Source organism: Engystomops pustulosus, chromosome 5 (assembly GCF_040894005.1).
Source record: "Engystomops pustulosus chromosome 5, aEngPut4.maternal, whole genome shotgun sequence".
In the NCBI taxonomy this organism is placed as follows: Eukaryota; Metazoa; Chordata; class Amphibia; order Anura; family Leptodactylidae; genus Engystomops; species Engystomops pustulosus.
In genome coordinates, this window is record NC_092415.1 from 186,706,631 (window position 1) to 186,732,637 (window position 26,007).

The 26,007-nt window shown below is 40.9% G+C and overlaps 1 protein-coding gene across 1 annotated transcript in view; it reads left to right on the forward strand.

The window, feature by feature from the left end:
- Positions 1 to 17,453: 17,453 nt before the first annotated feature.
- NRP1 (neuropilin 1) overlaps positions 17,454 to 26,007 on the forward strand; it is a 133,280-nt gene continuing 124,726 nt past the window's right edge. The window contains 3 exon segments of the mRNA XM_072154040.1: positions 17,454 to 17,711; positions 18,611 to 18,983; positions 22,624 to 22,804. Coding sequence (XP_072010141.1) covers positions 18,911 to 18,983; positions 22,624 to 22,804 — 254 coding nt within the window. The 5' untranslated portion in view covers positions 17,454 to 17,711; positions 18,611 to 18,910.

Below are 26,007 nucleotides of genomic sequence, written 5' to 3' on the forward strand. Positions count from 1 at the left end.
ATTGTACGTCGTGTCATAGAAAGTAAATGGACCCAAAAATTCCATTTGGACTTCACTGGGAGAAGTCATTGATGTTTGTTACTATGTATCTAAATCTCTTCAATAGGACAAAGTGGGCTGGTAAACATGTGGTGGTATGAATGCAATAGTTGCACTGCCATATATACTATATAGGGTTTAGACAGGGCTATGGGTATTTGTAGAGAAAGTTGGGTCCAATGCAAAATGTCTGACAGGACTCCCCCATTATGGTATAATATTGGTGTCTTCTTATGTAGCAGAGGAGTTTCCCTTGCGCTTCCCTACAGTTAGGATAGGAACAGAACTTCCAGGATCACTGTCCTGTAAGCAGTCCTCTAGAAATCAATGAAGTAAAGTTTTTTCTGCACCCATCAATTTTAGGAGACCCCCGTAACAGCATACAAGATATCCTATCCTAGAAGTAACGAGAAAGTAGTGGTACTTCCATGTCGGCATTATCCTCTGTGTGTGGTATGCGTCTTAACAACTGCAGTATGATCACAGGTTTGGGGCCCATCCTTCATAGGTTGCACCCTAGGAAGGGGTGGGCTTCAAACCCGTGGTCACACTGCAGTTTCTTCATAGTTAGCTACTTACCTTTCTTGTGACTCTGGTCATTGTTTTCCTGGTATCTTGAAATTTGCCGCCTGTTCCAACTACTCTTCTATTTTGTGATTTTGTACATGTGTTCGCCCTCTTTCTTTTGACTTGGCTCTAGCGACTTTCTTAACAACTGCAGTATGATCACAGGTTTGGGGGCCACCCTTCATAGGTTTCACCCTAGGCAGGGTGGGAGCCAGACCCGTGGTCACACTACAGTTTCTTCTTAGTTAGCTACTTACCTTTCTTGTGACTTTGTTCATTGTTTTCCTGGTATCCTGACTTTTGCCTCCTATTCCAACTACTATTTTGTGATTTTGTACTGTGTGCGCCCTCTTTGTTTTGACCTGGCTCTAGTGACTATTCCTATCTGTTTGTATTGTTTTGTCGTTGACCAGTTACTGACTAACAATTAACGTGGTTTGAGCAAGTAGGAAGGACGAGTCTGGTGGGTTCGGAATTAGGGTTCACTGTCTTATCTGTTTTGCTGTTCCTAGTCTTCCCTAGGTAGCTCAGGAGAACTTTCTGTCCCAGTTATTGGAACCCTAAGCAATTATGTGTCCCATTTACCCCATATCCTCTGAATTAAGGGAACATTGTTTTTAATTGGATAATCCCTTCAAGGGTTTCAGCTGTGGCATCGCTCCCCTACTATTCACTCTTCTCACAACCATCTTCAGGACTTCTCCCATGCTTCCCCCATACTCTGGAACTCTCTACCAAAGCTCGTCAGGCTGTCCCCCACCTTACAAACCTTCAAATATAACCTGCAAACCTATTTGTGTAGGATCACCTACACAATAATGCTATGTTATCTCACCTTGTGTCTCCGTCTACCCTCCCTTATGGATTGTGAGCCATCACAAGCAGGGTCCTACTTTCCTTGTGTCAGTTCAGTCTAGTTTTGTGTCTTTTGTGCTAATATGTTCTTACATGTAATGTATGTGAACCCCTAATCAAATGTACAGCTCTATAAATACGAATTATAATAATAATAATTCTTTATTTATATAGCGCACACAGATTACGCAGCACAGCACAGAGCATGACAAATGATAAGGGATGGCGGCTGGGCAATGCTAAGCTCCAGGACCTTTAATCTCATAAGGATAGGGTTGCTGTCATTCAAATAAGCATTTGTATAGCCATTGGCTGAATAAAATTGCCCTGAGCTGTATGAATATTATGGCCCCTACAAGTCTGGAATCACTTCCTACATCTGGTACTAGAATTAAGCCTCAATTTGTGGTTTTAGGATCTTTGGAGGACCTTGAAAGGTCCCCAAATGGCTTTTGTATACATGTGTATTGACAGCTTGAACAGATGTACAAGGATTTCATTGCATAAGGCCCTTCTCAGTATAAAATTTGGTGGGTGATTTGGGTGGCCATGGGCCCCCTACAAGACTTGGGCCCCTGGCTACAGCCCAAACCGCCTATTTAATAATCTACTACTGTATATAGCGGCTTCTGGATAATAGAGAACTGCAGCTGGTTCCATTTTGCTGTATTCCAATGGGTATTTCCAATGCTATCCATTTCTCCTCTATGATAATATTGCCTTAGGATAAACATAAATGTGACAATTGCAGTTAAATATCGTAATCATTTTATGACCAATAAGAACAATATAAGAACTGATAAGGAAAGACGATAGCCAATCATTTCCTCAAGAAAGTATTATACAAAAGGATTAAATCATAATAATAACTCTTTATAAATATACTGACATCATATTCTGTAGCGCTTCGTAGATCATGTAATAATAAAATAATAAAAAATAAGATATTAAAGAGTTTAAACATCAAAGTCATTTAAAGCAATAGGAGTGAGGTCCCTGATCACAAGAGCTTAGAGTCGATGACAGTGATGGCGAACCTTTTCGAGATCAAGTGCCCAAAATGTGACCCAAAACCCACTAACTTTTCCTAAAGTGTCAACATGGCAGTAACATTAGTATTAGTGCCCTAATACCGTTCAAAAACAGTAGGGCCCCCTGAACAGGAAGAATGGTGAGGGCCTGGAGCAAGTTCTCTAATAGCTCTAAACCAACCCTAATCACCCCTTCTCACTATTCCCAGGATGGGTCTCTTAAAAATAACGCAGACTGTCTGAGACTGCAGTTTGCTATGTCTGGCAATCTCTGTGCCTGGGAACCAGCCTGAGTGCCCACAGGAAGGTCTCTGAGTGCCACCCCTGGCACCCGTGCCATAGGTTCGCCACCAGTAGTCTATGAGATTTTACTTTAGCTTATTGATATTGATGAATTATTCTATCCTCTGCGATCAGAATGGGAGTTAGAAGAACAGCTCCGTTCTCTGTATAGTGGCTGAGCCAGGTAACTTCAACTCAGCTCCTGTTCCGGTGAATGGGAGCTTTGCAACAGTAACACTTTTTCGGTTACTACATACAATGGAGCTATTCCTCCAGCACCAGCCGTGATCAGCTGATCAGGGAGAATCCCCTCTAATGTGATACTTCTGTGTGTCTGTGCTTCCATGGCACCACCAGTTGGACCCCATGATCTCTAAGCTTCTGATAAGGTTCATGTTCTTTAACTTCTCGGTACTTCTATAGTTTGAGCCTGAAATGTTAGAACATGTGGCTTCTTCTTCTGACTCATATTTCACTGTGGGAAAATCCTGTACATGAAGTCCTAAGCCCAGAACACATTGGGTCATGAAGCAATGTATTCCAGGCAATCGCTGCTATCATGTGCAGTAATAGTCATAGAAGGGATCAACTTCTCTTTTCTCTTCTTCCTCAGTGTAAACAATGACAGAAAGACTGTAAACAGAATACTTTTAAGGAACAAACTACTAGAAAAGGAAATGACTCAGGAAGATGATATTAATGTAGCGGCCAACGTGTCACATGGAACGATTCTGCAGGCCTTGATATATCATAGATCCTGAGGCCGGGTCGGCTCCAGATATCAGTAGGCCCCTTGGTGACAGAGCCTCAGTGGGCCCCTTTGCAGTGAACTCACATGGCAGCAACAAATTAAGAAACTAAAATAGACTCCCATGTGCCCTAAAATATTTTCTAGTTTATCAACCCAAACATCCCCTCGTGGTTATTCTATATAAAATCCACACTCACCCCAATGGATTCTTATACACTCTTATATGGGCCGCCCCAGCAGCTCTGGGCCCCGGCTCTTTCCCAGGTTTGCCCAGTGCTGGCGCCGGCCCTGTCCTGGGGTAAAGGAAATTCTCATCTAAGGGGAGATGAGACCTGCTCTCTCCATTGTAATAGCATGTGAAGCTACAGCACTGAGGGGCTCTGGAAAGAGTCCCCAGAGTGCTTCTAGCTCATTAGCATAATTATAAAATTATTAGGGACTTTTACACACTTTAATTTTATTTTATTAAAATACTTCTGGTAAGTCTGGTGTTCAAAGAGCTGCAAATTAAGACCAGTGAACACAGTGCTGTTCTTAAAGGGGTTGTCCACTTTCAGAAAATGAATGTTATTGTTTGTTTAATGAAAAGTTATACAATTTTCTAATATAATTTCTGTATCACTTCCTGTATGATGAGGAAGATTCATTGTTTAATAGATATAATGAGCCTGCACCTGTGTGACATCACATAGCCAGGGATGTAACAAGTTGTGCACCTGTGTGACATCACATGACCAGGGATATATAACGAGCCGTCCACCTGTGTGACATCATATGACCAGGAATATAATGAGCGATGCACCTGTATGACATCACATCACCAAGGATATAATGAGCCATGCACCTGTGTTACAGCACATTACAAGAGTTATAGCGAACTGTGCACCTGTGTGACATCACATGACCAGGGTTATAACGAACCGTGCACCTTTGTGGCATCACATGACCAGGGATATAACGAGCCCTGCACCTGTGTAACATTAAATGAGCAGGGATATAATGAGAAATGTACCTGTGTGACATCACACAACCAGGGTTATAACAAGATGTGCACCTGTGTGACATCTCATGAACACAGATCGATTTATATCCACAGGAAGTTAACACTGAAGCTCCCTATAGAATGACAGCAAGCAGAGATCTAGAAAATAATGAGGAAATAACACAGAAATTATATGGGAAAATTGGATATCTTTTCTTTTTATATGTATTTGCTGATAGTGGGCAACCCCCACATTAAATCTACAATATCAATCAATATCATTCCTATAAATTGCCTAAATTTTGTGTGGAAAATATGAATAATATCTGTTTTTTCAATACATATTCATTATTCTTCGTAAATCTAAAAACCATTAAATCTGGACATCGAAAACCCATCAATTGTAATTAAATTTAGTCATCGATTGATAATGTCACGAGAACTTGACGAATTCTAGGAACGTCAGGCGTCATTTCCTTAGAACTGTTTGTTCCTGTCTATCTCATCAGAAGTGTGATCATGACACGAGCCAAATATCATGAATATAATGCGAGAGGGTTTCGACAAGAAAAAGAGAAACTCAAGTTTATTTTGAACTCATCTTTGCAGCGGTGGTCTGCACACACGTAAATCCTAATGTCCACACCGCCAATATCCCTTCAGAGGCTAATAGCAGGGTTTTATTGTTCTGTGACTAGGACTCTGCGCTCGCAATATTTCCACCAAGGGCTTTATCCGTGAAGAGCTAAAGGCTGCACACATTGAAAACATTTCTGAAAGCGAATCCTTTTGTACAAAGAGGAATTGTATGTGGTAAAGTTGTCAAGGGGAAAAGAGTTATTGAATGTGATATTGCAAAATGTCTCTAGTTTGGGGAGACAAGGCAGTATAGACTGGAAATGTTATATCCTTAAATATTCCTAAATGGGATTTATTCTTCCAGATAAAATCTATGTGTCGCTTCCGAATCCAAAACTTAAAGGGACAAAATAGCGAAAAGAATTTGTTTCCTTTCATTTTTTTATTCTAATACAGGCGGTCCCCTACTTAAGGACACCCGACTTACAGACGACCCCTAGTTAAAGACGGATCCCTCTGCCCACTGTGACCTCTGGTGAAGCTCTCTGGATGCTTTACTATAGTCCCAGACTGCAATGATCAGCTGTAAGGTGTCTGTAATGAAGCTTTATAGATAATCCTTGGCCCCATTACATCAAAAAATTGGGACAAAAATTTTTTTTGTCTGGATCTACCATTATAAAATATACAGTTTTGACTTACATACAAATTCAACATAAGCACAAACCTACAGAACCTATCTTGCATATGAGTTGTTGGCAATTAAAATTTGGGGCTTGTAGCTCTAACAGTAACAGTTGACGATCAAAGTCAAGTATAATGAATAAATCAGGGACACTTATCCATGGGCTTCTGAAATTAGCAGTTGTTACACTGTCTCCAGCCCCCACCCCCCTGCTCCCTCAGCACTTCTCCCCTCCGCTGCAATCCCACCATATCAGGAACATTCAGCATACACTGGGAGGAGGGGACGTGCTCCTGCACAGTATGACAGCCTGTGAATCTACAGGAAATTAAATAATTAGCGCTCACATATAATGCAATCTTCTCATATTTAGGAACACACTTTACATAGTTGTATAATATAAAATCCAAAAATTAACGTTTGGTCACATTATGAAGACCTTCATGAGAAACTGGAATTTCACACAATTTAACATAATAATTTCACATAATTTCATACTTAATAATAATTTCAGAATTTCACATAATTTAATTGGAATTTAACATAATTTTAACATAAATACAAACATGTCAAGTTATAAAAAGTGTGAACTTATAGGGAGACATAATAGAAGTATATAATGTTACTTTATTAAATAGATATAATACGGGGGGTTTGACTTATAGATTAACCCCTTGTTCGTAGCCCTTTGACACAAATATTTAAGCCACCCCCCAAAAAATATATATATATATATATTTACATTGTTAGCAACACTATAAAGGACAAACTTCTATCTTCAGTGAAGCTTAAGCCTCATCTGGAGAAAATATCTAAATATATATACAGGCAGTCCCCGGGTTACATACAAGTTAGGGTCTGTAGGTTTGTTCTTAAGTTGAATTTGTATGTAAGTCGGAACTGTATATTTTATCATTGTAATCCCAGCCAAATTTTTTTTGGTCTCTGTGACAATTGGATTTTAAAAATGTTGGGTTGTCATAAGAACCAGGATTAACACTAAAGCTTCATTACAGACACCTGTGATAACTGTTATAGCTGATTATTGTAGCCTAAGGCTAAAGTGCAGTAATTACCAACATCCAACGCCCGTTTGTAACTAGGGGTCGTGTGTAAGTCGGGTGTTCTCAAGTAGGGGACCGCCTGTATTTAATTAAAAATAAAAAAATGGTAGCGTGTCCCCTTTAATTGCGTACACCCAATTAACAGAAGTGACATACATTGGAAACAATCCATTTTCGTACCAGCGGCGTCTCTTTGCATCCATGACTGGGTGATAATAACACACCGACTGTTATATAATAATAAAATATCAACAATATCACTAATCATTAACCCCGCGAGCAGCAGTGAACACAACAATGCAAGCTGACGGCATTAAGCATCAATTAATGAGCAATTATCACCAGATGCCGCCATGATCTGTTTCTCATATTTTGAGGTTATTTACAATCACGGTTCGTCAGGAAGGGGCACTTGTGCGCGGCTCTGCTGTGGTGGGGGGGGGGGGGTGCGCGGAGGGTCCTGTAATCACATTCTGCACTTTGCAAGTCACTGAACCGTAATAAAATCACAGCAAACAGAAACGAGAAGCATTTCACAATTCACAAAAGGATTGCTGAGACACAGTCGCTAAAAGGCTTTTATACCGGAGTTTGTGGCGTTTTTACACTCGCCAAGAATAGACGGTTAAAACATTCATTCAAGTCGAGGCTTTCATCTGTATAAATGGGGGACAAGTATTCCTATGGATACACATTATAGCTGTGAGATAATTGGGAATATAAGACAGGCCCCAGTAGCCCTTGTATGGGGGTCATTCACTTAGATTTTCCCTTTATCTCTCCAAGGGTCTCTCAACTTTAAGAGGCTGCAGAATTAACAATATCCCTATAAGCTCCAAATACCACAGTAAAGCACAAATGACACCCCATCATTTATAACTACCACAATACAGCACTAAATAACACCCAGAAACTGAATAATACATTAGACAATAACTACTATACATCCCAGATCACAAAATACAGTGTATTACAGACCTGAGGCCAAACAGTTCTCAAACCAAACAATAAATATTATTAGCTCCAAGTAAACAATAACAATGGAGACCCCAGAGCAGACTTTTAATAATAATAGAGACCCTAGAGCAGACTTATAATAATAATAGAGACCCCAGAGCAGACTAATAATAATAATAGAGACCCCAGAGCAGACTTATAATAATAATAGAGACCCTAGATCAAACTAATAATAATAATAGAGACCCCAGAGCAGACTTATAATAATAATAGAGACCCTAGATCAGACTAATAATAATAATAGAGACCCCAGAGCGGACTAATAATAATAATAGAGACCCCAGAGCAGGCTTATAATAATAATAGAGACCCCAGAGCAGACTTATAATAATAATAGAGACCCCAGAGCAGACTAATAATAATAATAGAGACCCTAGATAAGACTTATAATAATAATAGAGACCCCAGAGCGGACTTATAATAATAATAGAGACCCTAGAACAGACTAATAATAATAATAGAGACCCCAGAGCAGGAAATAAATACAATACCCGGACAAGATAATGTATATTGCAGACCCCAGAGCAAATAAATAATAATTAATGAGCAGAAAATTGTGCACCCCTAAATTAGAGCAAATTCCTGTGGATTCTTAGGCCACATTTACACAAACGTATGCCCACCCAGCTGTAGCTTTCGGTGCGTTGGAGAGGAGGAGGGGTAACTTCTCCCCTCTCCATAGAGATGCACAGCATACGGCCGAGCCCATGGGTAAAAATAGGCCTATCTTTCCCCCACTTGCGGGGGTGGGGAGGGGGTCGGTGGCACCGTATCGCTCCATGCGCCCATTTCGGTCTATACGGCCGTGAGAAGGTAGCCTAAATGTAAATTGTAATGAAAATTGTGTGAAAACTATGTAAACACATGAATGCTCTGCTAAGGATGCATGTGCTTTGCATTACACCTTGAACACAATATTCATGTAAATGAGAGGTTCAGGAAATTGGGGAGAATCAGGATGCTAATGTGTATTCACCTCCCGGAAGGATCCTCCATAAATGGACTCATTGCTCTGCCGTTAGGAGCAAACCGGAGTATTAAATGGAGCATCCAAGCAATTTAAACCATAGAAAACTGCAGACAGTGTTAGGTATTGTCCCTGGATATCTGTGTAACCATACCTTTGTGTGTGTGTAGTTAGTAGCAGATTATAGCTGGATTTGTAGCACTAGGGATGTGTTCTTATATTACTTTGCTCTAACACCTCTGCTTTCAAACTCCTTCCTCCTCCCATCTGCTGTAATATCTAACCAGAAGCCTGCAACAGCTCTTACTCAGAGCAGAAGGGTTGGACTTTTAGCAGTTCAGTGCAGAGATCTCACACAGAGGTGCCTATTTACACATTTCAGCATTCAAAGAAGGGTTTTAGCACAAATGTTCTGAGATTGTTGGGGTCCTTTGACCCTTATTTTGTGGCTGCAGTGAACAGCCCGGTAGTCACCTAAATGTAGTTCTATGTTATTTCTTACAGCTGGCAATAGAGAAACTTTTTTTTTCGTCCATATGTTTCCAGATTTGATTGTCCTTTGTTTATTATAATTCCCTCTTCCTAATATCTCCTTCCAGAACCTCCTACACCCCCCCCCCCTCTTCCTAGGCCAGATTTTATCAGTGATTCCCAGACGAACACAACAGAGATTTTATAAACTTTTATAAGCTCCTCGGCTTCCAAAGTGCAGTATATGGCTGTGTCGGGAACCCTGTCTACTGTAGGTCTGAGTTACGACAGTCCTGTCAATGATAGCAGAGAATATTATATGTGTCTGAGTGTATACGTTTTACTGCAGCTTCAATATATGTTCCTACGGTGTACAAGTAAATTGCAGTGTCTGGCTCCAGAATTATTGGGTCCATTTTCTCAATCCATTACAAGTCCATTTTAGCGGAGGATGATTATTCAGCCTGAGCCCGGCTCATTGACATTATAAACAATGGGACGGTGAATCTGCTCTAATGGATGCAGGTACAGTAGCAGCGCTGGACTGTAACACAGCAGTAAATGGCCATGATATTCCCTAACGTGCTCTTCTGTAAATGTTTTATACAACAAATGTAAAATCCATTATTCGTGGGGCCAAACTCACTAAACCCATAAGAAGCCACTAATAACATTCCCAGATCTAGATGTGAAAGTTGCCATATGTTGTCAGATATCACACCGTCGGGGGTATTCCAAAATATTGTGGTGAAGACCACAACGGCCAATCAGATTCTGTAATGTGATGCTGGATCAGAACTGAATCTGTGGCCCCAGGTGCTGGAATCAGGATATGTAATAACTGGGTCTCCATGGCATGTCAAAACGTATGTACAGGCATTGATACATGCCAAGACATACAATAGGAAATATATCATTGGAGAAGTAACAGAAAAACTGTACAACATCATCGAAATATATTCCTTTTGAAAGTCAAAGTTTACTTTATAATAGTGCACTCAGCTATTCCAAGAAGCCTCATAGAGAATGAAGTACCAGTTAACTATTGCTGATCCATTTAAAATGAGGGGGGTTACAGTGGTTGAACCCTGATCAATCTAGTAGTTATGCCCTTTTTAGCACTATTTATCTATAATTCTAAGTTGTCCGGGTTAGTGGATGGAGACTAGCTGATTTGATGTCTCCCCTACACTGCACATATAGAGAAGTGATCACAATGCCCTATCTCTATCTATCGCACACCCTCAAAATTAATGTCGACATGAGGATCCTTGGGCTCACATGATAAAATTATTCTGGGGCCCCACTCCTAAAATAAGGGCCCTCAAATTACTTTGCTTTCTGCTGTTTCTCTGAGATCCAGTATTAGGCTAGAGCTTGGGCGCACCACTGGTTCTCTGGTGGGAGAGTCCAAAAACATAAGCAGCATGGGGAACATTAAATAGACCATCCCTTCTGTCTCTCACCAGCAGCTCATTACGTCCCCCTCCCCTCTCCTTAAACTTCAATGGATGAAATGTTACCTGAACCCTCAGTGTGTCGTAAGTTTTGACTTTCAACAAGGATTTAGCATTAAATTGAGATTAGGTGAACACTGAAAGAGGCACATAAAGGTTGATAAGAATGTAAAGTAAAATAATAAAACATACTTACCTTACTTGAGGTCCCCATTCCCTCAGAATCTACCTCGGTCCGTTGTTTATACCTTCGACTGGGCCAGATATGTTAGCGATGAGATGACCAGCCATGAGTCAATGGTCACAGAAGTAGGATCATAGAAGGGTCATGTTACTGCTCAATGTTAACGGTCCAATTTTGTGTCCTTCCGCCAATATATCAAGAGACGGAACATCTTGATACATCCAGTGCGAACAAAGGGCCGGGGTTGACGTCAGCACTGGCTATTACTCTTTATGTGTAAAAAAATTAATGGGTTGGAATTAAAACACTTCATTGACCAAGACATAGAAGAGTGTGGAGCAGGCTGTGCCAAAGTGCAAAGACGGGGATGCCCAATGGTGGCACATTAGCTATGCGTAGAATTGTGTTGCTGCACGGTGCTGGAGTCTCCTGGTATATCCGGCACAACCTCCAGGGCAGGGTTTTCATCAATGGCTGGTGCACGACGAGCCAGCGATCGATAGACCCCACTCCCAATCTGTCGTTTTGATTACCAAACAATCAATGAATGTTGTAAGGGGTTAAATACTTTTTTAATGCAGTTTTTTTAAATAAAATTTAAAAAAAAACAATGTTGTAATACTTATAATGTGAATAATAATCCTGGGACATTATAAAACCTCAATATTACATGATTATGCTTGTACATTAAGCTGCTCCCCTTAGCACTGAGCAGGTGCTGTGTACACCATCATAGACTGGGAGACAATGTGGCACATTTACTTACCCGGTCCTGTCGCGATCCCCGAGGTGCGTTGTCCAACGAAGATGAAGTCCGACGCGATTCACTAAGACCGTGCGCCCAATATCCTGCATGTGTCTCTTCCCCACTGAGCTCTGCCGGAGTTCACCATCTTCTTCCCGGTGTATGTGAGTGCATTGTCTTGCGACACAATTTTCAATGTTAAATCCCGCGCGTTGTCCGAATCAGTCGGATCATCCGACGGCCCACCCCCCGATTTGTGTTGCGTGAAAGCTGGCGCCGATGCGCCAAAATCCAATTGCGTGCACCAAAAACTGCGCCCCTGTTAAATGCAGTGCAACTCGGAAATCGTCTGGAAACCCAACGAAAATGCATGGGCCCCAATATCTTTGGAAATTTCCTTTCCTCCCATGTAAGAAGCTCGGCCATAATCGTCCATTTCCTCATTTTCCTTCCGGTCATTGTAAGTAGCAGTGTAGTTTGTATAACTCCTTTACCAGGATTATTCCCTCCATTTGTGACAAGGGTGTAACAAAATGTAAGATCCACTGACTTGTCCCATTGTGGACTGTAGTAGGAATGAGATCTTTAATTGTTCCTGTTTCCTCATCATCATGACATTGCTTTTGCAAATTTTTTGTCCCTCTTTTTCTACCATACAGTAACCGGGTGGTTTAAGCTCTCATGCACAAAAATGTGTTCCTTTCTAGGTCTACAAAATGAATCCGCGTTCCGTTTTGCAGTCCGTGTGTTTCCCAATTTTGCGCAAAAAATTAAATGATGTCACTAGTTTGTCCCAACCCCTTGAAGGGTCTCATGATAGTGTTACCTAGCAACAGATTTGTAAACACAGACCCTACATGGATGTCCCTGTGTCGTCCATTGTTTTTGCGTTACCTCAGATTTCTATGGGAAGGTGCGGCCAGGTATAGGACCTGCTCCTAGTTTTTTGTCTCAGACATAGATCTTACACATAAATATTAGATCTAGACCATTGAAAAAGCATGTGCTTGTCTGCTATGTATTAAATAGAAAGATAGCAAATGTGCGTGAGAGATATAGCACCAGGGCAGAGCAGATGTGTTTTCCGGTTGATTTTATAGATGGAATTCCTGTGCATCCCGAAGTCTGAGGCCTATCCAAGAGCCTGAGGTAATGATGTCTGTAGGAGGGAGAGGGCCTGGGGTTATGGTTACTTTTATTGTAGAATGATAGGCAAATATGTAGCTGTACATTAGAATATATGGATGTAGATAGATAGATAGATAGATAGATACAAAAAGTAAAGTTCAAGTCCGCACAGCTTTGTAGAACCCCTAAAGAGGGGGGGGGGGGTGCAGAGCCCGCCAAGGTCCTGGCTTGGTCCTTACGCAGATACAAATTGGAAAAAGCGAGCAGCACTCCAAAGTAGAATTCAAAAGTTGGTGATCTTTATTGAGGCAAGTGGCAACGTTTCGGCGTTGGACACCTTTTTCAAGCCTGAAAAAGTTGTCCAACACCGAAACGTTGCCACTTGCCTCAATAAAGATCACCAACTTTTGAATTCTACTTTGGAGTGCTGCTCGCTTTTTCCAATTTGTAGATAGATAGATAGATATATAGATAGATATGGGATAGATAGAAGATAGATGATAGATAGATGATAGATAGATGATAGATAGATGATAGATAGATAGATATGGGATAGATAGAAGATAGATAGATAGATAGATAGATAGATAGATAGATAGATAGATAGATATGAGATAGATAGATATGAGATAGATAGATAGATAGATAGATAGATATGAGATAGTAGGTAGATAGATAGATAGATAGATAGATAGATAGATAGATAGATAGATAGATAGATAGATAGATAGATAGATAGATAGATAGATAGATATGGGATAGATAGAAGATAGATAGATAGATATGAGATAGATAATAGATAGATAGATAGATAGATAGATAGATAGATAGATAGATAGATAGATAGATAGATAGATAGATAGATAGATGATCACTATATTGCTAGATGATATACACATACATATGAGTGATATATATAGAAATCTCTATACTTGTCCGGAATGACTCCAATCCTTAAGTTGTTTATTTCCCTCCTTCTCTTCTATAAGCAATTGCTTAGTGTTGAGGTCTGGAGGTTTCACTTAGATTCTGTCTCAATCGTGGGAGAACTTGACTCAGATCCCAATTACTAGAAGTATGTGGCCTTTGACATGGTGTATGGGATACTATTTAACCCCCTGTACGCCAAATGGTGTGTTGATGCTGGAGATAAGTCTCCCCCAGACAGCGTCTGGGGCTTCTATAAGCAAAGCACATAGCAACCACATCATTCCAGCATTGCCATGGCTTTAGTAAATATTATCCCGCCTTATTTAGAAGATCCCCGGGTGGATCTGTGAATGGGAGGTCAGATACAAGAAGGACCCATGGACGGTCATGTGTTACATACATAGAGAGACATAGAAGCGCAGAACAATGCTGCATTTCATTAGCAGCCACATAAAAAACTGCTTTACGATTTGCTGCGATTGTTAAAGTGACATCACGTCTTCTACGGATTGCACAACGCCGGCTGTTAAAGTCTGGAAATGTGGCGGATGTTATGTGTGTACAGTCACCAAGAGAAATCCGACGTATCTTTAGTCTTGCATTTTGCATTTTATTTGAGCGCATCTGATCTATCTTTGGGCTGATTTCCTTAGGATAAATCTTGATCCGTTTTGTGCAAATTTGGGTGCAATTTCTGTAATTTTTTTTGCACAATCTATACCAAACTGATTGAATTGGAGTAAATTGGAGTGAATGGGGCAGCACGGTGGCTTAGTGGCTAGCATTACAGCCTTGCAGCACTGGGGACCTGGGTTCAAGCTCCAGGGTCAACATCTGCAAAGAGTTTGTATGTTCTCTTCGTGTTTGTGTGGGTTTCCTCCAGGTCCTCTGGTTTCCTCCCACACTCCAAAACATACTGGTAGGTTGATTAGATTGTGAGCCCCATTGGGGAAAGGGAGCGATTTGGCAAAGCACTTTGCAGCGCTGCGTAATCTATGTGCGAATTATTATTATTTTCAATTTTTTGGGGTAAAAATCAATGACAAGTACATAACGTGAGTCAGGCTAGATTAGGGGTATGATATAGGGCAATAGTGCACGTGTTGGGAGGTCAGTGGTGGTTTGACAACTGCCACCTTATTTCTGATCAGCTGATTGACCCTATGGATGAAGCAAGAAGCAGACAGCACCCCCATTAGGTTGTCTGCACACATTGCAGATTGTCATGCACAAAATTTGCATGTTAATCCCCATCAAATACAAAAGTATTTTATGTGTGTTTGTGCAGTGCATATTTGATGCAGATTTGGCACTTTTTTACGCACTTTTTTAGCGGCTGCTGTGGGTAAGGACTGCTATACTACAGGCGGAGCTGTCTGCTTCTGGGTCTCTCCATCATTTCAAGTAACTATGATTTAAAACAGCTTTAAAGGAAATCTACCATAAAAATCCATCATGATAAACCAGGAACACTTCCTCATAGACCCAGGCACCGTGACTGGGGTAACCTTCTTTTATTTGTTATCTATGTCCTCATTCCTTCTAAAATCAACTTTTTAAATTATGCTGGGGGTGTTACCAGAGCCCCTCTGTGCAGATTATTCTCCTTGCTGGGGGGAAGGGTACTTTCAGGATCCATGCTAGTAGCTGGTTATCTGTGGAGAACACACTACTGAGCGCTATGTTAGTCTTCTTGCACTATAAATGGGGATCACGTTACCCCCAACTTAGTGCATAGGTTGAGTGGGGGCTATGCTTATATTTGGATCTGAAGAGGATCTGATAACTCTCCTGAGTTGTCTGCTTCAGGAAAAACTTGTTTTTCCAATGAAAAAACAATGCTGGAATAATTTAGCAATTTTGCTGTAGATCTCTATGTTTTGCCATTTGTTATTCAAATGTATGCATTTATTTGGGTGTTATTAAGGGAATTATTGTAGCATTTATTATTGGCTTTTCACCAAATCACCGGGACCCAAAAACAGCAGGTCACACCTAACAGTATCAGGCTTTATAGAGACGCTTCACGTTATCCTGTAGAATACTAATGACTAGTTGACAATTAATTCTAGGAGGAATAACAGAGGAACTGCAAATGGTAAATTGGTATACTAGGGTACAGTATGGACGAGGGGTGGATTAAGACTGCCATGGGCCATCCACCAGGATGAAGGATTGTAAACCAAGCACACTGACATAACGGTGTGTGCCCCCTCTGGCAGGATCTGCTCTTCTTTATGTCCAAGTTTTTACCCAAAAAAGACTTTTAAAATTATGCAAATTAGCCCGAGGGGCTCCAGACTCCATAGATGTTAATTAAGCCTGGAGCCCCTCTGACTCATTTGCATAATTTTTAAAGCTTGTTTTAAAAAACCGGGGCATAAGAAGCTTAAAGAAGAGCAGATCCTTCCAGAGGAGGTACACACCAGTATGTCAGAGCGCTTGGTTTACAATCCTTTATCCTGGTGGTAGATGTCCTTTAAGGAACTACTATTTAAGCCATTATCTTAATATAATATGTGACCTACACAGAAGAATTGTAAGGGTTGTCATTGTTAAGATGACATTAATGTATGTAAACCACAAATATAGTAGGGTCAGTATTTTATAGACAAGACAAATCCAGAAGAGACCCCTAAAACACAGAAGATGCAACACTCTGCTACTGGTTTGGCATAAAAGTAATAATGCAAAATACTGTGCAGAAAATGTGTTGTGTGGATTCATCCTTATAGTAATCTAACAATAATTAAAAAATAATAATAATAATAAATAATAATAATAATATGTTGTTGTTGTTGTAACATAACCATGTTCTGCAGCACATGTAATGTAGACATTGTATTATGCTAAATAATTTATCTGTTGCCTTTTATTTTATAATACATATATGTAATATATACAAGTATGTATGTATATATATAAGGTTAGTGCAATGCAATTACATCCCATCAAGGTAATATCTGCAATTACTTCTATAGACCAACTAGAGACACCATGGGCTGAAGCCCTGCAGATCTACTCCTCTACTTACTGACATGTTCGCAGATGATTGCTCCCTACTACTACCCACAGCATTGACTTTTCCTACACTTCCAGTTGTGAGATTAATAGTCTTCATTCAGAGCACAAGTCTGCCCCCTGTCGGTCATGTTCCTGAGCAGTAGTTGTATTTTTACATTGTAAAAGCAACAATCTGTCACTTCGCAGTCATTCCTGTGCCTGGATCCTGCTGCTCTGTCCCCAGACCCCTGGGGGGTTGCAGACTCTTAGTTCTTTCCCAATCCTTTTGTTTTCTTAGGTCAATCAGTTGGGCTACCACCAGGCTACAAAGTAAACAGCTTGCCCTGCAGCCACTGTTCCTTCTGGGATAGAAAGTGTTAAAGTCTCACCAAAGGGGGGGTGCAGTCAGAAATTCTAGGTGAAATTCTCATCAATATGTTCTTTTAACCCCTTTCTTTCCAGAGGGCTCATATGTGGTGTTGGTTGTGGCAGCAGCTCCTCTTGCCCCTATATACCTGAGCTAAGACGAAGACCTCACCTCCCCTATAGGACTGAGCTGTTACTGTGTAACAAGCCTCTACCTCCAGACTCTGAAAGAGCTGTGAAGAAGTGACTGATCTGCAGAGTCATCATAAAAGAAGGTCCTTGCCTCCTCCCCTGTGATCATCCTCCTCCTCCAGCCTCCTCCTCCTGAGCTTGCTGGGTTGCACACCATACCCTCCTTAGCTGATAGCACTGGCTTGTTCTTCAGAGAGGCTCTCAGCTCTCTCTCTGCTCATGTTCCTCCCATCCCTTCTGTGCTGAGAAACTGTGATCTTACAAATCCTTCCAAGGAGCTGCATGTACAAGCACCACAAACACACAGCAGCCAGCTCTACACCTCAACAACAAGGACACTCACCCTTATACTCACTGACTTACCACCTATCACTCTGCCATGGCATCTTCTTCACCATAAGGGGCATCAGCTGAAGGTAAACTGCATTTCTGTCTCTATATTCATGTATGACATCCTATGCATGGCAGTTTGCTATTCACAGCCTATGTGCAGATAGATGCATGGACTGGATCACTATTTCTGCAGACATCTATGGCATAACGGGCATGAAATGGACAGAAAACTCTAAGCTGGAGTATGTATCATCTTGCGTTCAGCATAGGTGCAAGCAGTGGCATGGACCAAGAGCTCCAGATGTGTCACTGGGCAGCAGTAGTCTTCTCTTCTATCTTCTCACTAGACTGGATTTAGGGTTTTGCACCCTTGGGGTTTAGAAGGAGCAGTGGTTTGTAAAATGAAGAGTATGGAAGCTGCTTGTTACCTGATGCAGATGGGCAGGTCATGCCTTGTCAGTTTCACTTGGGTTTACCTGGCACAGGGGCTGCTCTCTATAATATGCTGCAGACCTCTGGGGTTTCAAGTTCAGCTCTTGGGTGGATGAGTCTGGAGTCTTCCTACAAGATTTGGTCACTGTCCTTAATTATACATATGTATTATACATCAGGCATCACTACTGGGTACACTCATGGGTACAGGTAGTTCTCCAAATGTTGCAATGAATAGAACTCTATTATATTTGGATGCTCTGCTTGGTGGTGGGGGGCTTTGCTGAGCTCAGAGTATAGACATTCTCCTTGGCACTGGATTTATGTCTTGATGCCAGTCCCAGCCCAGTAAGACCCTCTATATAACAAAGGGACCTGAGACTGGAGTCTACCCAGATGCTGCTTGCACACACTGCCTGAAAGAGCTCCCAGGGATATCCATGTAAAGGAGACAAGTCATTAGCTTGGCTCCTCTTGTCAGAGCTCTGGTGGCTTTGCTGTGCAGCTGCTCATTAATCATATTTTTGTCCTTCCTTCCTTATTTCTCCAGGAAAGCAAGGAGTCCTTTGGTTTCCTTATCAGTTCCCAAAGTGGCTTAAGGAGGAGCTTGTTATTTTCTTTGCTTGTTTGGAGATGGTAACAGAACACAGAAGACATCACCAAGTGTGGGAAGTGCTGGAGGAAACCCTGAAGTGAATGACAGGATACAGGACACTGCAAACACTAAGGCACAATAGTCCCTGCTTCTTTAAGGACATATTTGTGTGTTTTTCCTGGAACTGGACTGAAGGAATATAGGATTTGCAAAGGAGATTGTGAGCATTTGTGTGGTTAACTACCCAGCCAGAGGATGCATAACAGGCTGGTCTTCATCTTCTCCTGCTGGGGGATGCTCATCCATTTAGCCAGTGCTACTAAGGAAGGTGAGTCCTCCAGATGTTCCCATCTATTCAGTGATATAACACAATCTGGAGCTCTCCCAGGCTCATCTATCACTATTACCCTGTTATCATGCTGCACTTTATAGTATATAAACATCACCTGCCTCTATGAAGTGCTGAGCACTTTGTGCTGGAGATTTCAGACTAAACAGAAAAAGTTGGTAATTTTTCTTTATGATACATATATGATGATACTTTTGCTTGTGAAAGCTCTGAGTTTTGGTTATCTAGAATGTTTTTTTTACTATACTGCAATGTTTACTATTAGTGATACATTGTATCAAGTATATTGTAAACAAAAGTTTCTGTTGAATAAGTATCAAGATAAGGTTCTTAGTTGGTTATTTTTATTCCTTGTGGAATTTTTATATACAAGTATCTCAATTGTATCCCATGTGTACTAGATACAAGCTGTTGTAAATGCAATCTGTGTGACTACTAAGGATAGTAAGTTACTCATCATTAGATTCTGTGTTGTCCGTGGTTATTCTTGATTTTGCCTCATTGGTATCATGATGGATAAGAGGCGATTTAATAAATTGAGAATAATGGACTGGGTCCATTCTTTCCAGGAAATAGCTGATACAGAGCTGCACTTTGCTAAACCGTATTACTTGCAGACACTATTATCTAAGCGGAGCAGTTAGGGACTGTTTAATGACCTTAGTGGAGTCAGTCATGCCATTAACCCACAGAGTAACAGACCTCTAGGAGGAAGCTCCCTGCATCCAGATACCACAGTCTGTAACATGTATTTATTATGGAGATTCAGGCCTAATGGTCAAAGGCCATTACCAGCTACTCCTATTAATATCCTGGCGTTGGCGAAAGCCAGATCCAAAGCCAATTATCTTATTACTATGTCACTTTTACAGAAGTCACAGATTAAGGATCATTGATGATACAGGATCCTGAGCTAAAGTGACTCTGTCAAGTGACTGGGAACAAGACTGCTTTATGTCACTTGTCTAACAGATGCCATACTGTTTGCTGGGATAAGGAGGAGGCTTTAATGAGACCATATCACTTCCAGAGTCCTATCCACAGTCAGTATGAGACTCTCCCAGCAGATGTATCTCAGTCTGTACCTTCTGGAAATTGGAAGACATCTTTCAAGACTGGCAACAATGTCAGCTCCGTAGCCTATACCCATCCTTGGCGTTTATTAGAAGTTTACCCCCCACTTGCGCCTCCTCCACTTTGCTTAACAAACACTATAATGAAACTCATATTTCTCACTTTAATTCTTGACAAGCTGCATCCACAATGCTGGTAGCTCTATGCATTTTTCATGGGCATATTCTTTCATTTCCAATTGACCTGGTTTTCCTGTAATAAAAATCTGTACATTTAGAAATTCACGCTGAGAGCCAGGGATGCTATTTCCCTTCCACAGGGGAATCTATTAGGGAATGGGATAAAGAAGAGGGGGAAAAAACACCGTCCACATCATTAATGAGACAAGCCATGTGTACAGTGTGAGCGACTCATTGGTGCTCGGCTGTTTACCTACACAGTCCATGTATCTGGATGGGAGGACTATGAATTGCGCTGGGTAAGAGCTGACAGATCCCTGTGGTTTAGCTCTGGAGAGGATGAAAATCATCCATGCACAATGCAGCTGCACAGACGCCATAGACGGGAGGATTGTACCTCCCATACGACCAAAAATGAGCCCTCACAATAATATTTCCTATTGTCTATATAGCACCAACATATTCTGCAGCGCCGTACAACATTCACTCATAGATGGAAGGAATTTTCCCTCCTTACAACCAAAAACATTGACCTTCTTCATGATATTTGTTGTTGCTTATGTAGAACCAACATATTCTGCAGCATCTGTACAACATCTGTCCATAGACAGGAAGATTTTTCCTCTATTACGACCCAAAAAAATAACCTTCTTAAAGATTTTTCCCATAGACATCAGTATTGAACATCCCTTATGACCGAAAATGAATATTCACAATGATATTTCCTACTGTTTATATAGCACCAACATATTCCACAGTGCTGTACATCCCTTATGACTAGAAATTAATCTTCACAATGATATTTCCTACTGTTTATATAGCACCAACATATTCCACAGCACTGTACAACACATGGGCATAGACAGGAGGATTTTAGCTTCCTTAAGACCTAAAATGAGCCTCCATAAAGGCATTTCCTATTGCTTATATAGCACCAACATATTCTGCAGCGCTGTACCATACTTCAGCATAGACAGAAGGATTTTATCTCTCTTAACGCCTAAAATGAACTTCCATAAAGGAATTTCCTGATGCTTATATAGCACTAACATATGCTGTACAACACATATATCAATCCTTGACCATAGACAGTGGGGTTTTCATTCCTTATGACCGAAAATGAGCCTTCAAAATGATGTTTAATTATTGTTTCTGTTGCTTATATAGCATCAACATAGTCTATAGCGCTGTACATCACTTATTCTTGTCCATAGGGGGATCACAATGTAGCTTCCCTATGTTATACACCCCATAGGACCATTGTCTTTGGAAAACAGTCATAACCCCTTGAATTGTGAGGAATGTATATGAATGTAGTGGTTGCATTGTTGCAATATGTCTTAGGGTGCTGGTATCATTATTCTTTGTATATGAGGTCATTTGAGGCTATGGGGTGTAGACTAGGCTTTGCCATAGCATCTATATACCCTGGCAAAGGTGTATGGCTTGTAATACATTGCTTTGTGGTTAAATGTTGATCCATTCTCTCAGTTACTTGGTATCAGGAGTAGAATCCAATTTTTTAAGCATTTCCTTTGAATCACACTGAAAATTCTACGTTTATCCACAAATATTACGTCCACACCCTCTCCCATCCCTTAGATACTATCTAACTCTATTCCATCTATAGCTCTTATAATGGGTAAGAGGCAGGTTTAAAACCAAGTTTGACTTATTTCGGTCTACTTCACTCTTCTTCTTTATTTGGGTCTACTCCTCTCCCTCCATAGACATACATGGGGTTTTAGTATCATGTTGTAGATGCCCAATGAGACAGCCTAAAGGAATCTGCTACTTTGATCTACTTAGGGATTGAGATAAAGAAGTGTTTAGTGTCTGGTCTATGCATCAGTCGGAGGTAGTAGGGGTCCTCACACATAGCTCCACATTGGAGGGGGGGTAATGAGACAAAGGATGAGTCTTCTCTGAGCCTAAACAGATCCTGATGGTAAATGACCCACAGCAAAAAGGTTTATCATGTAAGGACAGTGCAGGGGGGCGGCCGGCATCTTTTTAGTGCATAGCCACTTAAACCATGTTCACTAATGAGATTACACATCTCTACAATAACCCAGCTCCTGGAGGGCCCCTGAGACTCGTCCGCTGCTGAAGAATATAGAGCCATATACCGGGGAATGAATCCTTATTACATCGCGGGGTCTTTTCATTTCGATCACAGGTTCCAATTAAACCGCCAGTCGCTCCCATCACACCAGACAATCCCCGCCGCTACATAGTTGACATTTAAATAACTTTTCCCCAGACGAGTATTAAAAAAAAAGTAAAAAAAATGATATCACCAATTAAAGACGTCCAATTACACAGAACTATCAGTGACGATTTATCCTGTTTTCTATCTAACGCAGACAAATGTGGTGGAACTATATTGATCGAAGAACCCGGTTATGTTATCTCCCCTGGATATCCAAACTCCTACACCCCGTCCCAGAAATGTGAATGGATATTAAAGATCAAGTCCCCCAAAAAGGACCAGAGGATTCTTATCAACTTCAACCCTCACTTTGACTTAGAAGACAGAGAATGCAAGTAAGTAGCATCGGGTCTGTATAGTCTGTGGCGCCACCTGCTGGCGGACGGGAGGGATAACCACAATGTGACTTCGAGGACTTGTATGTGTTTGTCGTGGATTGATCGGATGGGCACTGAAAGACGTGTCTGATGATTATTACAGATTATTTGTTTTTAATGATTGCTTAATTTTATGACTTAGGAGCCGCATTGTTATATGGATTTTAATACAAATTATTTTATAAGAGATAAAAAGTTATAAATCTCTGACATAGAAACAGAATATGACTTTCTTCTGGGACTATTATATGGTGAATATCAGCACAATTTGGAAAAAAATGTAGTTATTAACGTGTCTGATACTATAGATGGAGAGTATCAGCACAATTTGATTCTATAGGTTCCTAACACTGTTAAAGGGGATCTCTACTCTATCTTGATAATAGAGTGTAGATAAATGTAACCCTCAGCCATCAACCATAGTGTGTTAGAAAACTTTGCTGCAAAGGTTTAGTTTTCCTACCGCGCCCCTACAGGTTGAGAATATTATTACAGGTGCCTATTCTGATCAATGGAATGTCTATAAGACACAGGAACTTTCAAGTAACAAACTCTCACAGTTCTCCGCCTCATTATATTAATATCAGGCAGATCATTTTAGAAATGTGCATGCTATTTGGCCTAGGGACTAAGATTTTAGCAAAAATTGGGTAGGGCTTTTTTCAGGAGGGGCTCGGCCTCCCACCGCCTTATCGATTTATTATAATTTGGTCCTAGTTGATGTAGATTTTAGTTCCTGGAGGAGAAGATGGTCAAATAGTATTAGGATCTGTATATGGGGAAGTTCTGGCTTCTCCCCTAATATGTTACATTTCTGATTGGCTCCCCCCCTTCTTCTTGCAAATTTGAAATGTAGGTTTCTTTTTAAAGCTTAATGCAGAATCGGTGATAGTTTCTCCAACTTCTGCTGCAGTTCTTTGGACTGCCATTGCCACTTATACTTGTACATTAAGAATGTATACATCAAGGCCGGAAGAGGTATATACTGATCAGGTTATATTACATTCAGCTAGACATGCAGTCATACATAAAGAGTATATACATCTAATGTATGAGCCTTATATACTGATGAGAACATGTTGCGTCTCAACTTTAGGTGTAATTATACATACAGAATATATACTTAGGGGATGTGGTGACCATATATACTGATACTGATCGGACAATGTCACCCCCAGCTAGAGGTGTAATCATACATATAGAATATATACATCCAGCATGTGAGACCCTATATACTAATCAAACCATGATATGCAGAATATATATACATCAGGGTTGTGAGACCTATATCAGGCCATATTACCTAGACAAGTAATCATACATATAGAATATATACATCCAATATGTGAGGTGTATATACTGATGAGACCATGTGACCCCCAGTTAGACAGTCAGACATACAGAATATATACATCAGGGCTGTGACTGGTATATACCGATTAGGCCATATTACCTCCAGCTAGATATGTAATCATTCATATAGAATATATACATCCAATATGTGAGGTGTATATACTGGTGAGACCATGTAACCCCCAGTTAGACAGTCACACATACAGAATATATACATCAGGGCCTGATGCTTCCATACCGCAGACCGTTCCTTGCTGGATTGGTATTCAGCGCGGAGCGGGGATCATTAAACGCGCTGTGTATATTGATCTGGTCAGGTGTCTTGTTGTGTCTGATTTCATTACATAGAAGGCGATCCCCGACTCGCAGGTGTAATAAATCTGCCTCCATCACTGGAACAGACATGGATTGAATTGTGAGTGAATATGTTACTGGGATGCTGTACGCCGCCGCTTGTTACACATTTGCATAATGTAATATCGGAAGAAGTGGCTTATTTAGCGCGGTATGGTAATACGGTTATTTTACTATAATTCATTAGATCATAGGCAACGAGAATGTAAAACGGGGTCCTAAAAATGGGCTGGAGTCAGCAGGGGGCTGTATAATTATGGCCATAAATCTTTAATAGCTATTCCTATCAATGCCCTCATACACGTGCACACTCAGTTTGGATGAAAGGTATTCTTCTCTGCCTCCTCATACATGTGCACACTTGTTGAGAGTGACCGCTTTCCCTCTCCTATACTCAAAGATGTTGGATGAAGTCGAATTTTAGGCTAATCTGAAGCTGAAACTATGTTATTGGGAGTCTGAATGAGTTTACAAATCAATGAAGTTTATTTCATGCATATGTAGAAAAGTAACAAACCAAAAAGTTTTGTGTAAGATTACAAAAATTACTTTCTTCTAAAACAGCGCCACTTTTTTCCAAAGGTTATGTGTGGTATTACAGAATTCATTTACAAAAGATCAAAGTTGCAATACCGGACAAAGCCTCCAGACAAGGGAGGCGCTGTTTCTATCACACGGCATCTTTTATATAAGAACCCTATGGCTCTGCTTCCTCCGTCTAGGACCTATTTAGATTGTGTACTTATGAACGTCACTCATAAAATCCCATTTCCTCGGCCTATAGTGGTCGTAGCTCAGGAAATGCTTGAGTATGGCACCCGCCCGCCTCCACCGCTCCTGTCCAGACTGAATCGCAGAGCATGGATTAATGTCCTACACTTTGTATACGAAGAATCTCTTTTGAAGGCTCCCGGCTGAATTGTCATTGACGGGAATGTAAAATGAAGGGTGTAACCATACAGAAAGGAGAAGCTCATTGTTGAGTGCAGGCGGGAGGCCATCTAACACGACTAGTAAACAGGCTGAAGGACAGGGACCTTTCCTTCTCCTCCCTCCATGGCTGAGGAGCATGTGGTTCTTGGCACTATGGGAAATTCCATCCAAAAATTCTACTGAACTTCTAATTAGTTCCCAATGTTCCATTCAGGAGAACGTCATCCACCGTGAGAGTCACCCAGCCATAAAATAAATACGTGCCTCGTAAAGTTGTTGTATTAATGAAGGCTGGTATGTTGATTTCTGGCCGGCCTCGGGCAAGGAGACTTGAAGCTTTGTAGCTCAGTTAAGTGGTAGGAGTCGTGCTCCAGGATCGTAACTTCTCCCAGTATTAGACCATTATTTTGCTTACCTGGGGTTCCAGGCTCCACCCAGACCTTTGGGGCTAAAATCTATGATCCTTAGTCCATGTTTCCATTTAGTTCTGGGCCAAAACAACCCCTAATTTCTATATTCTG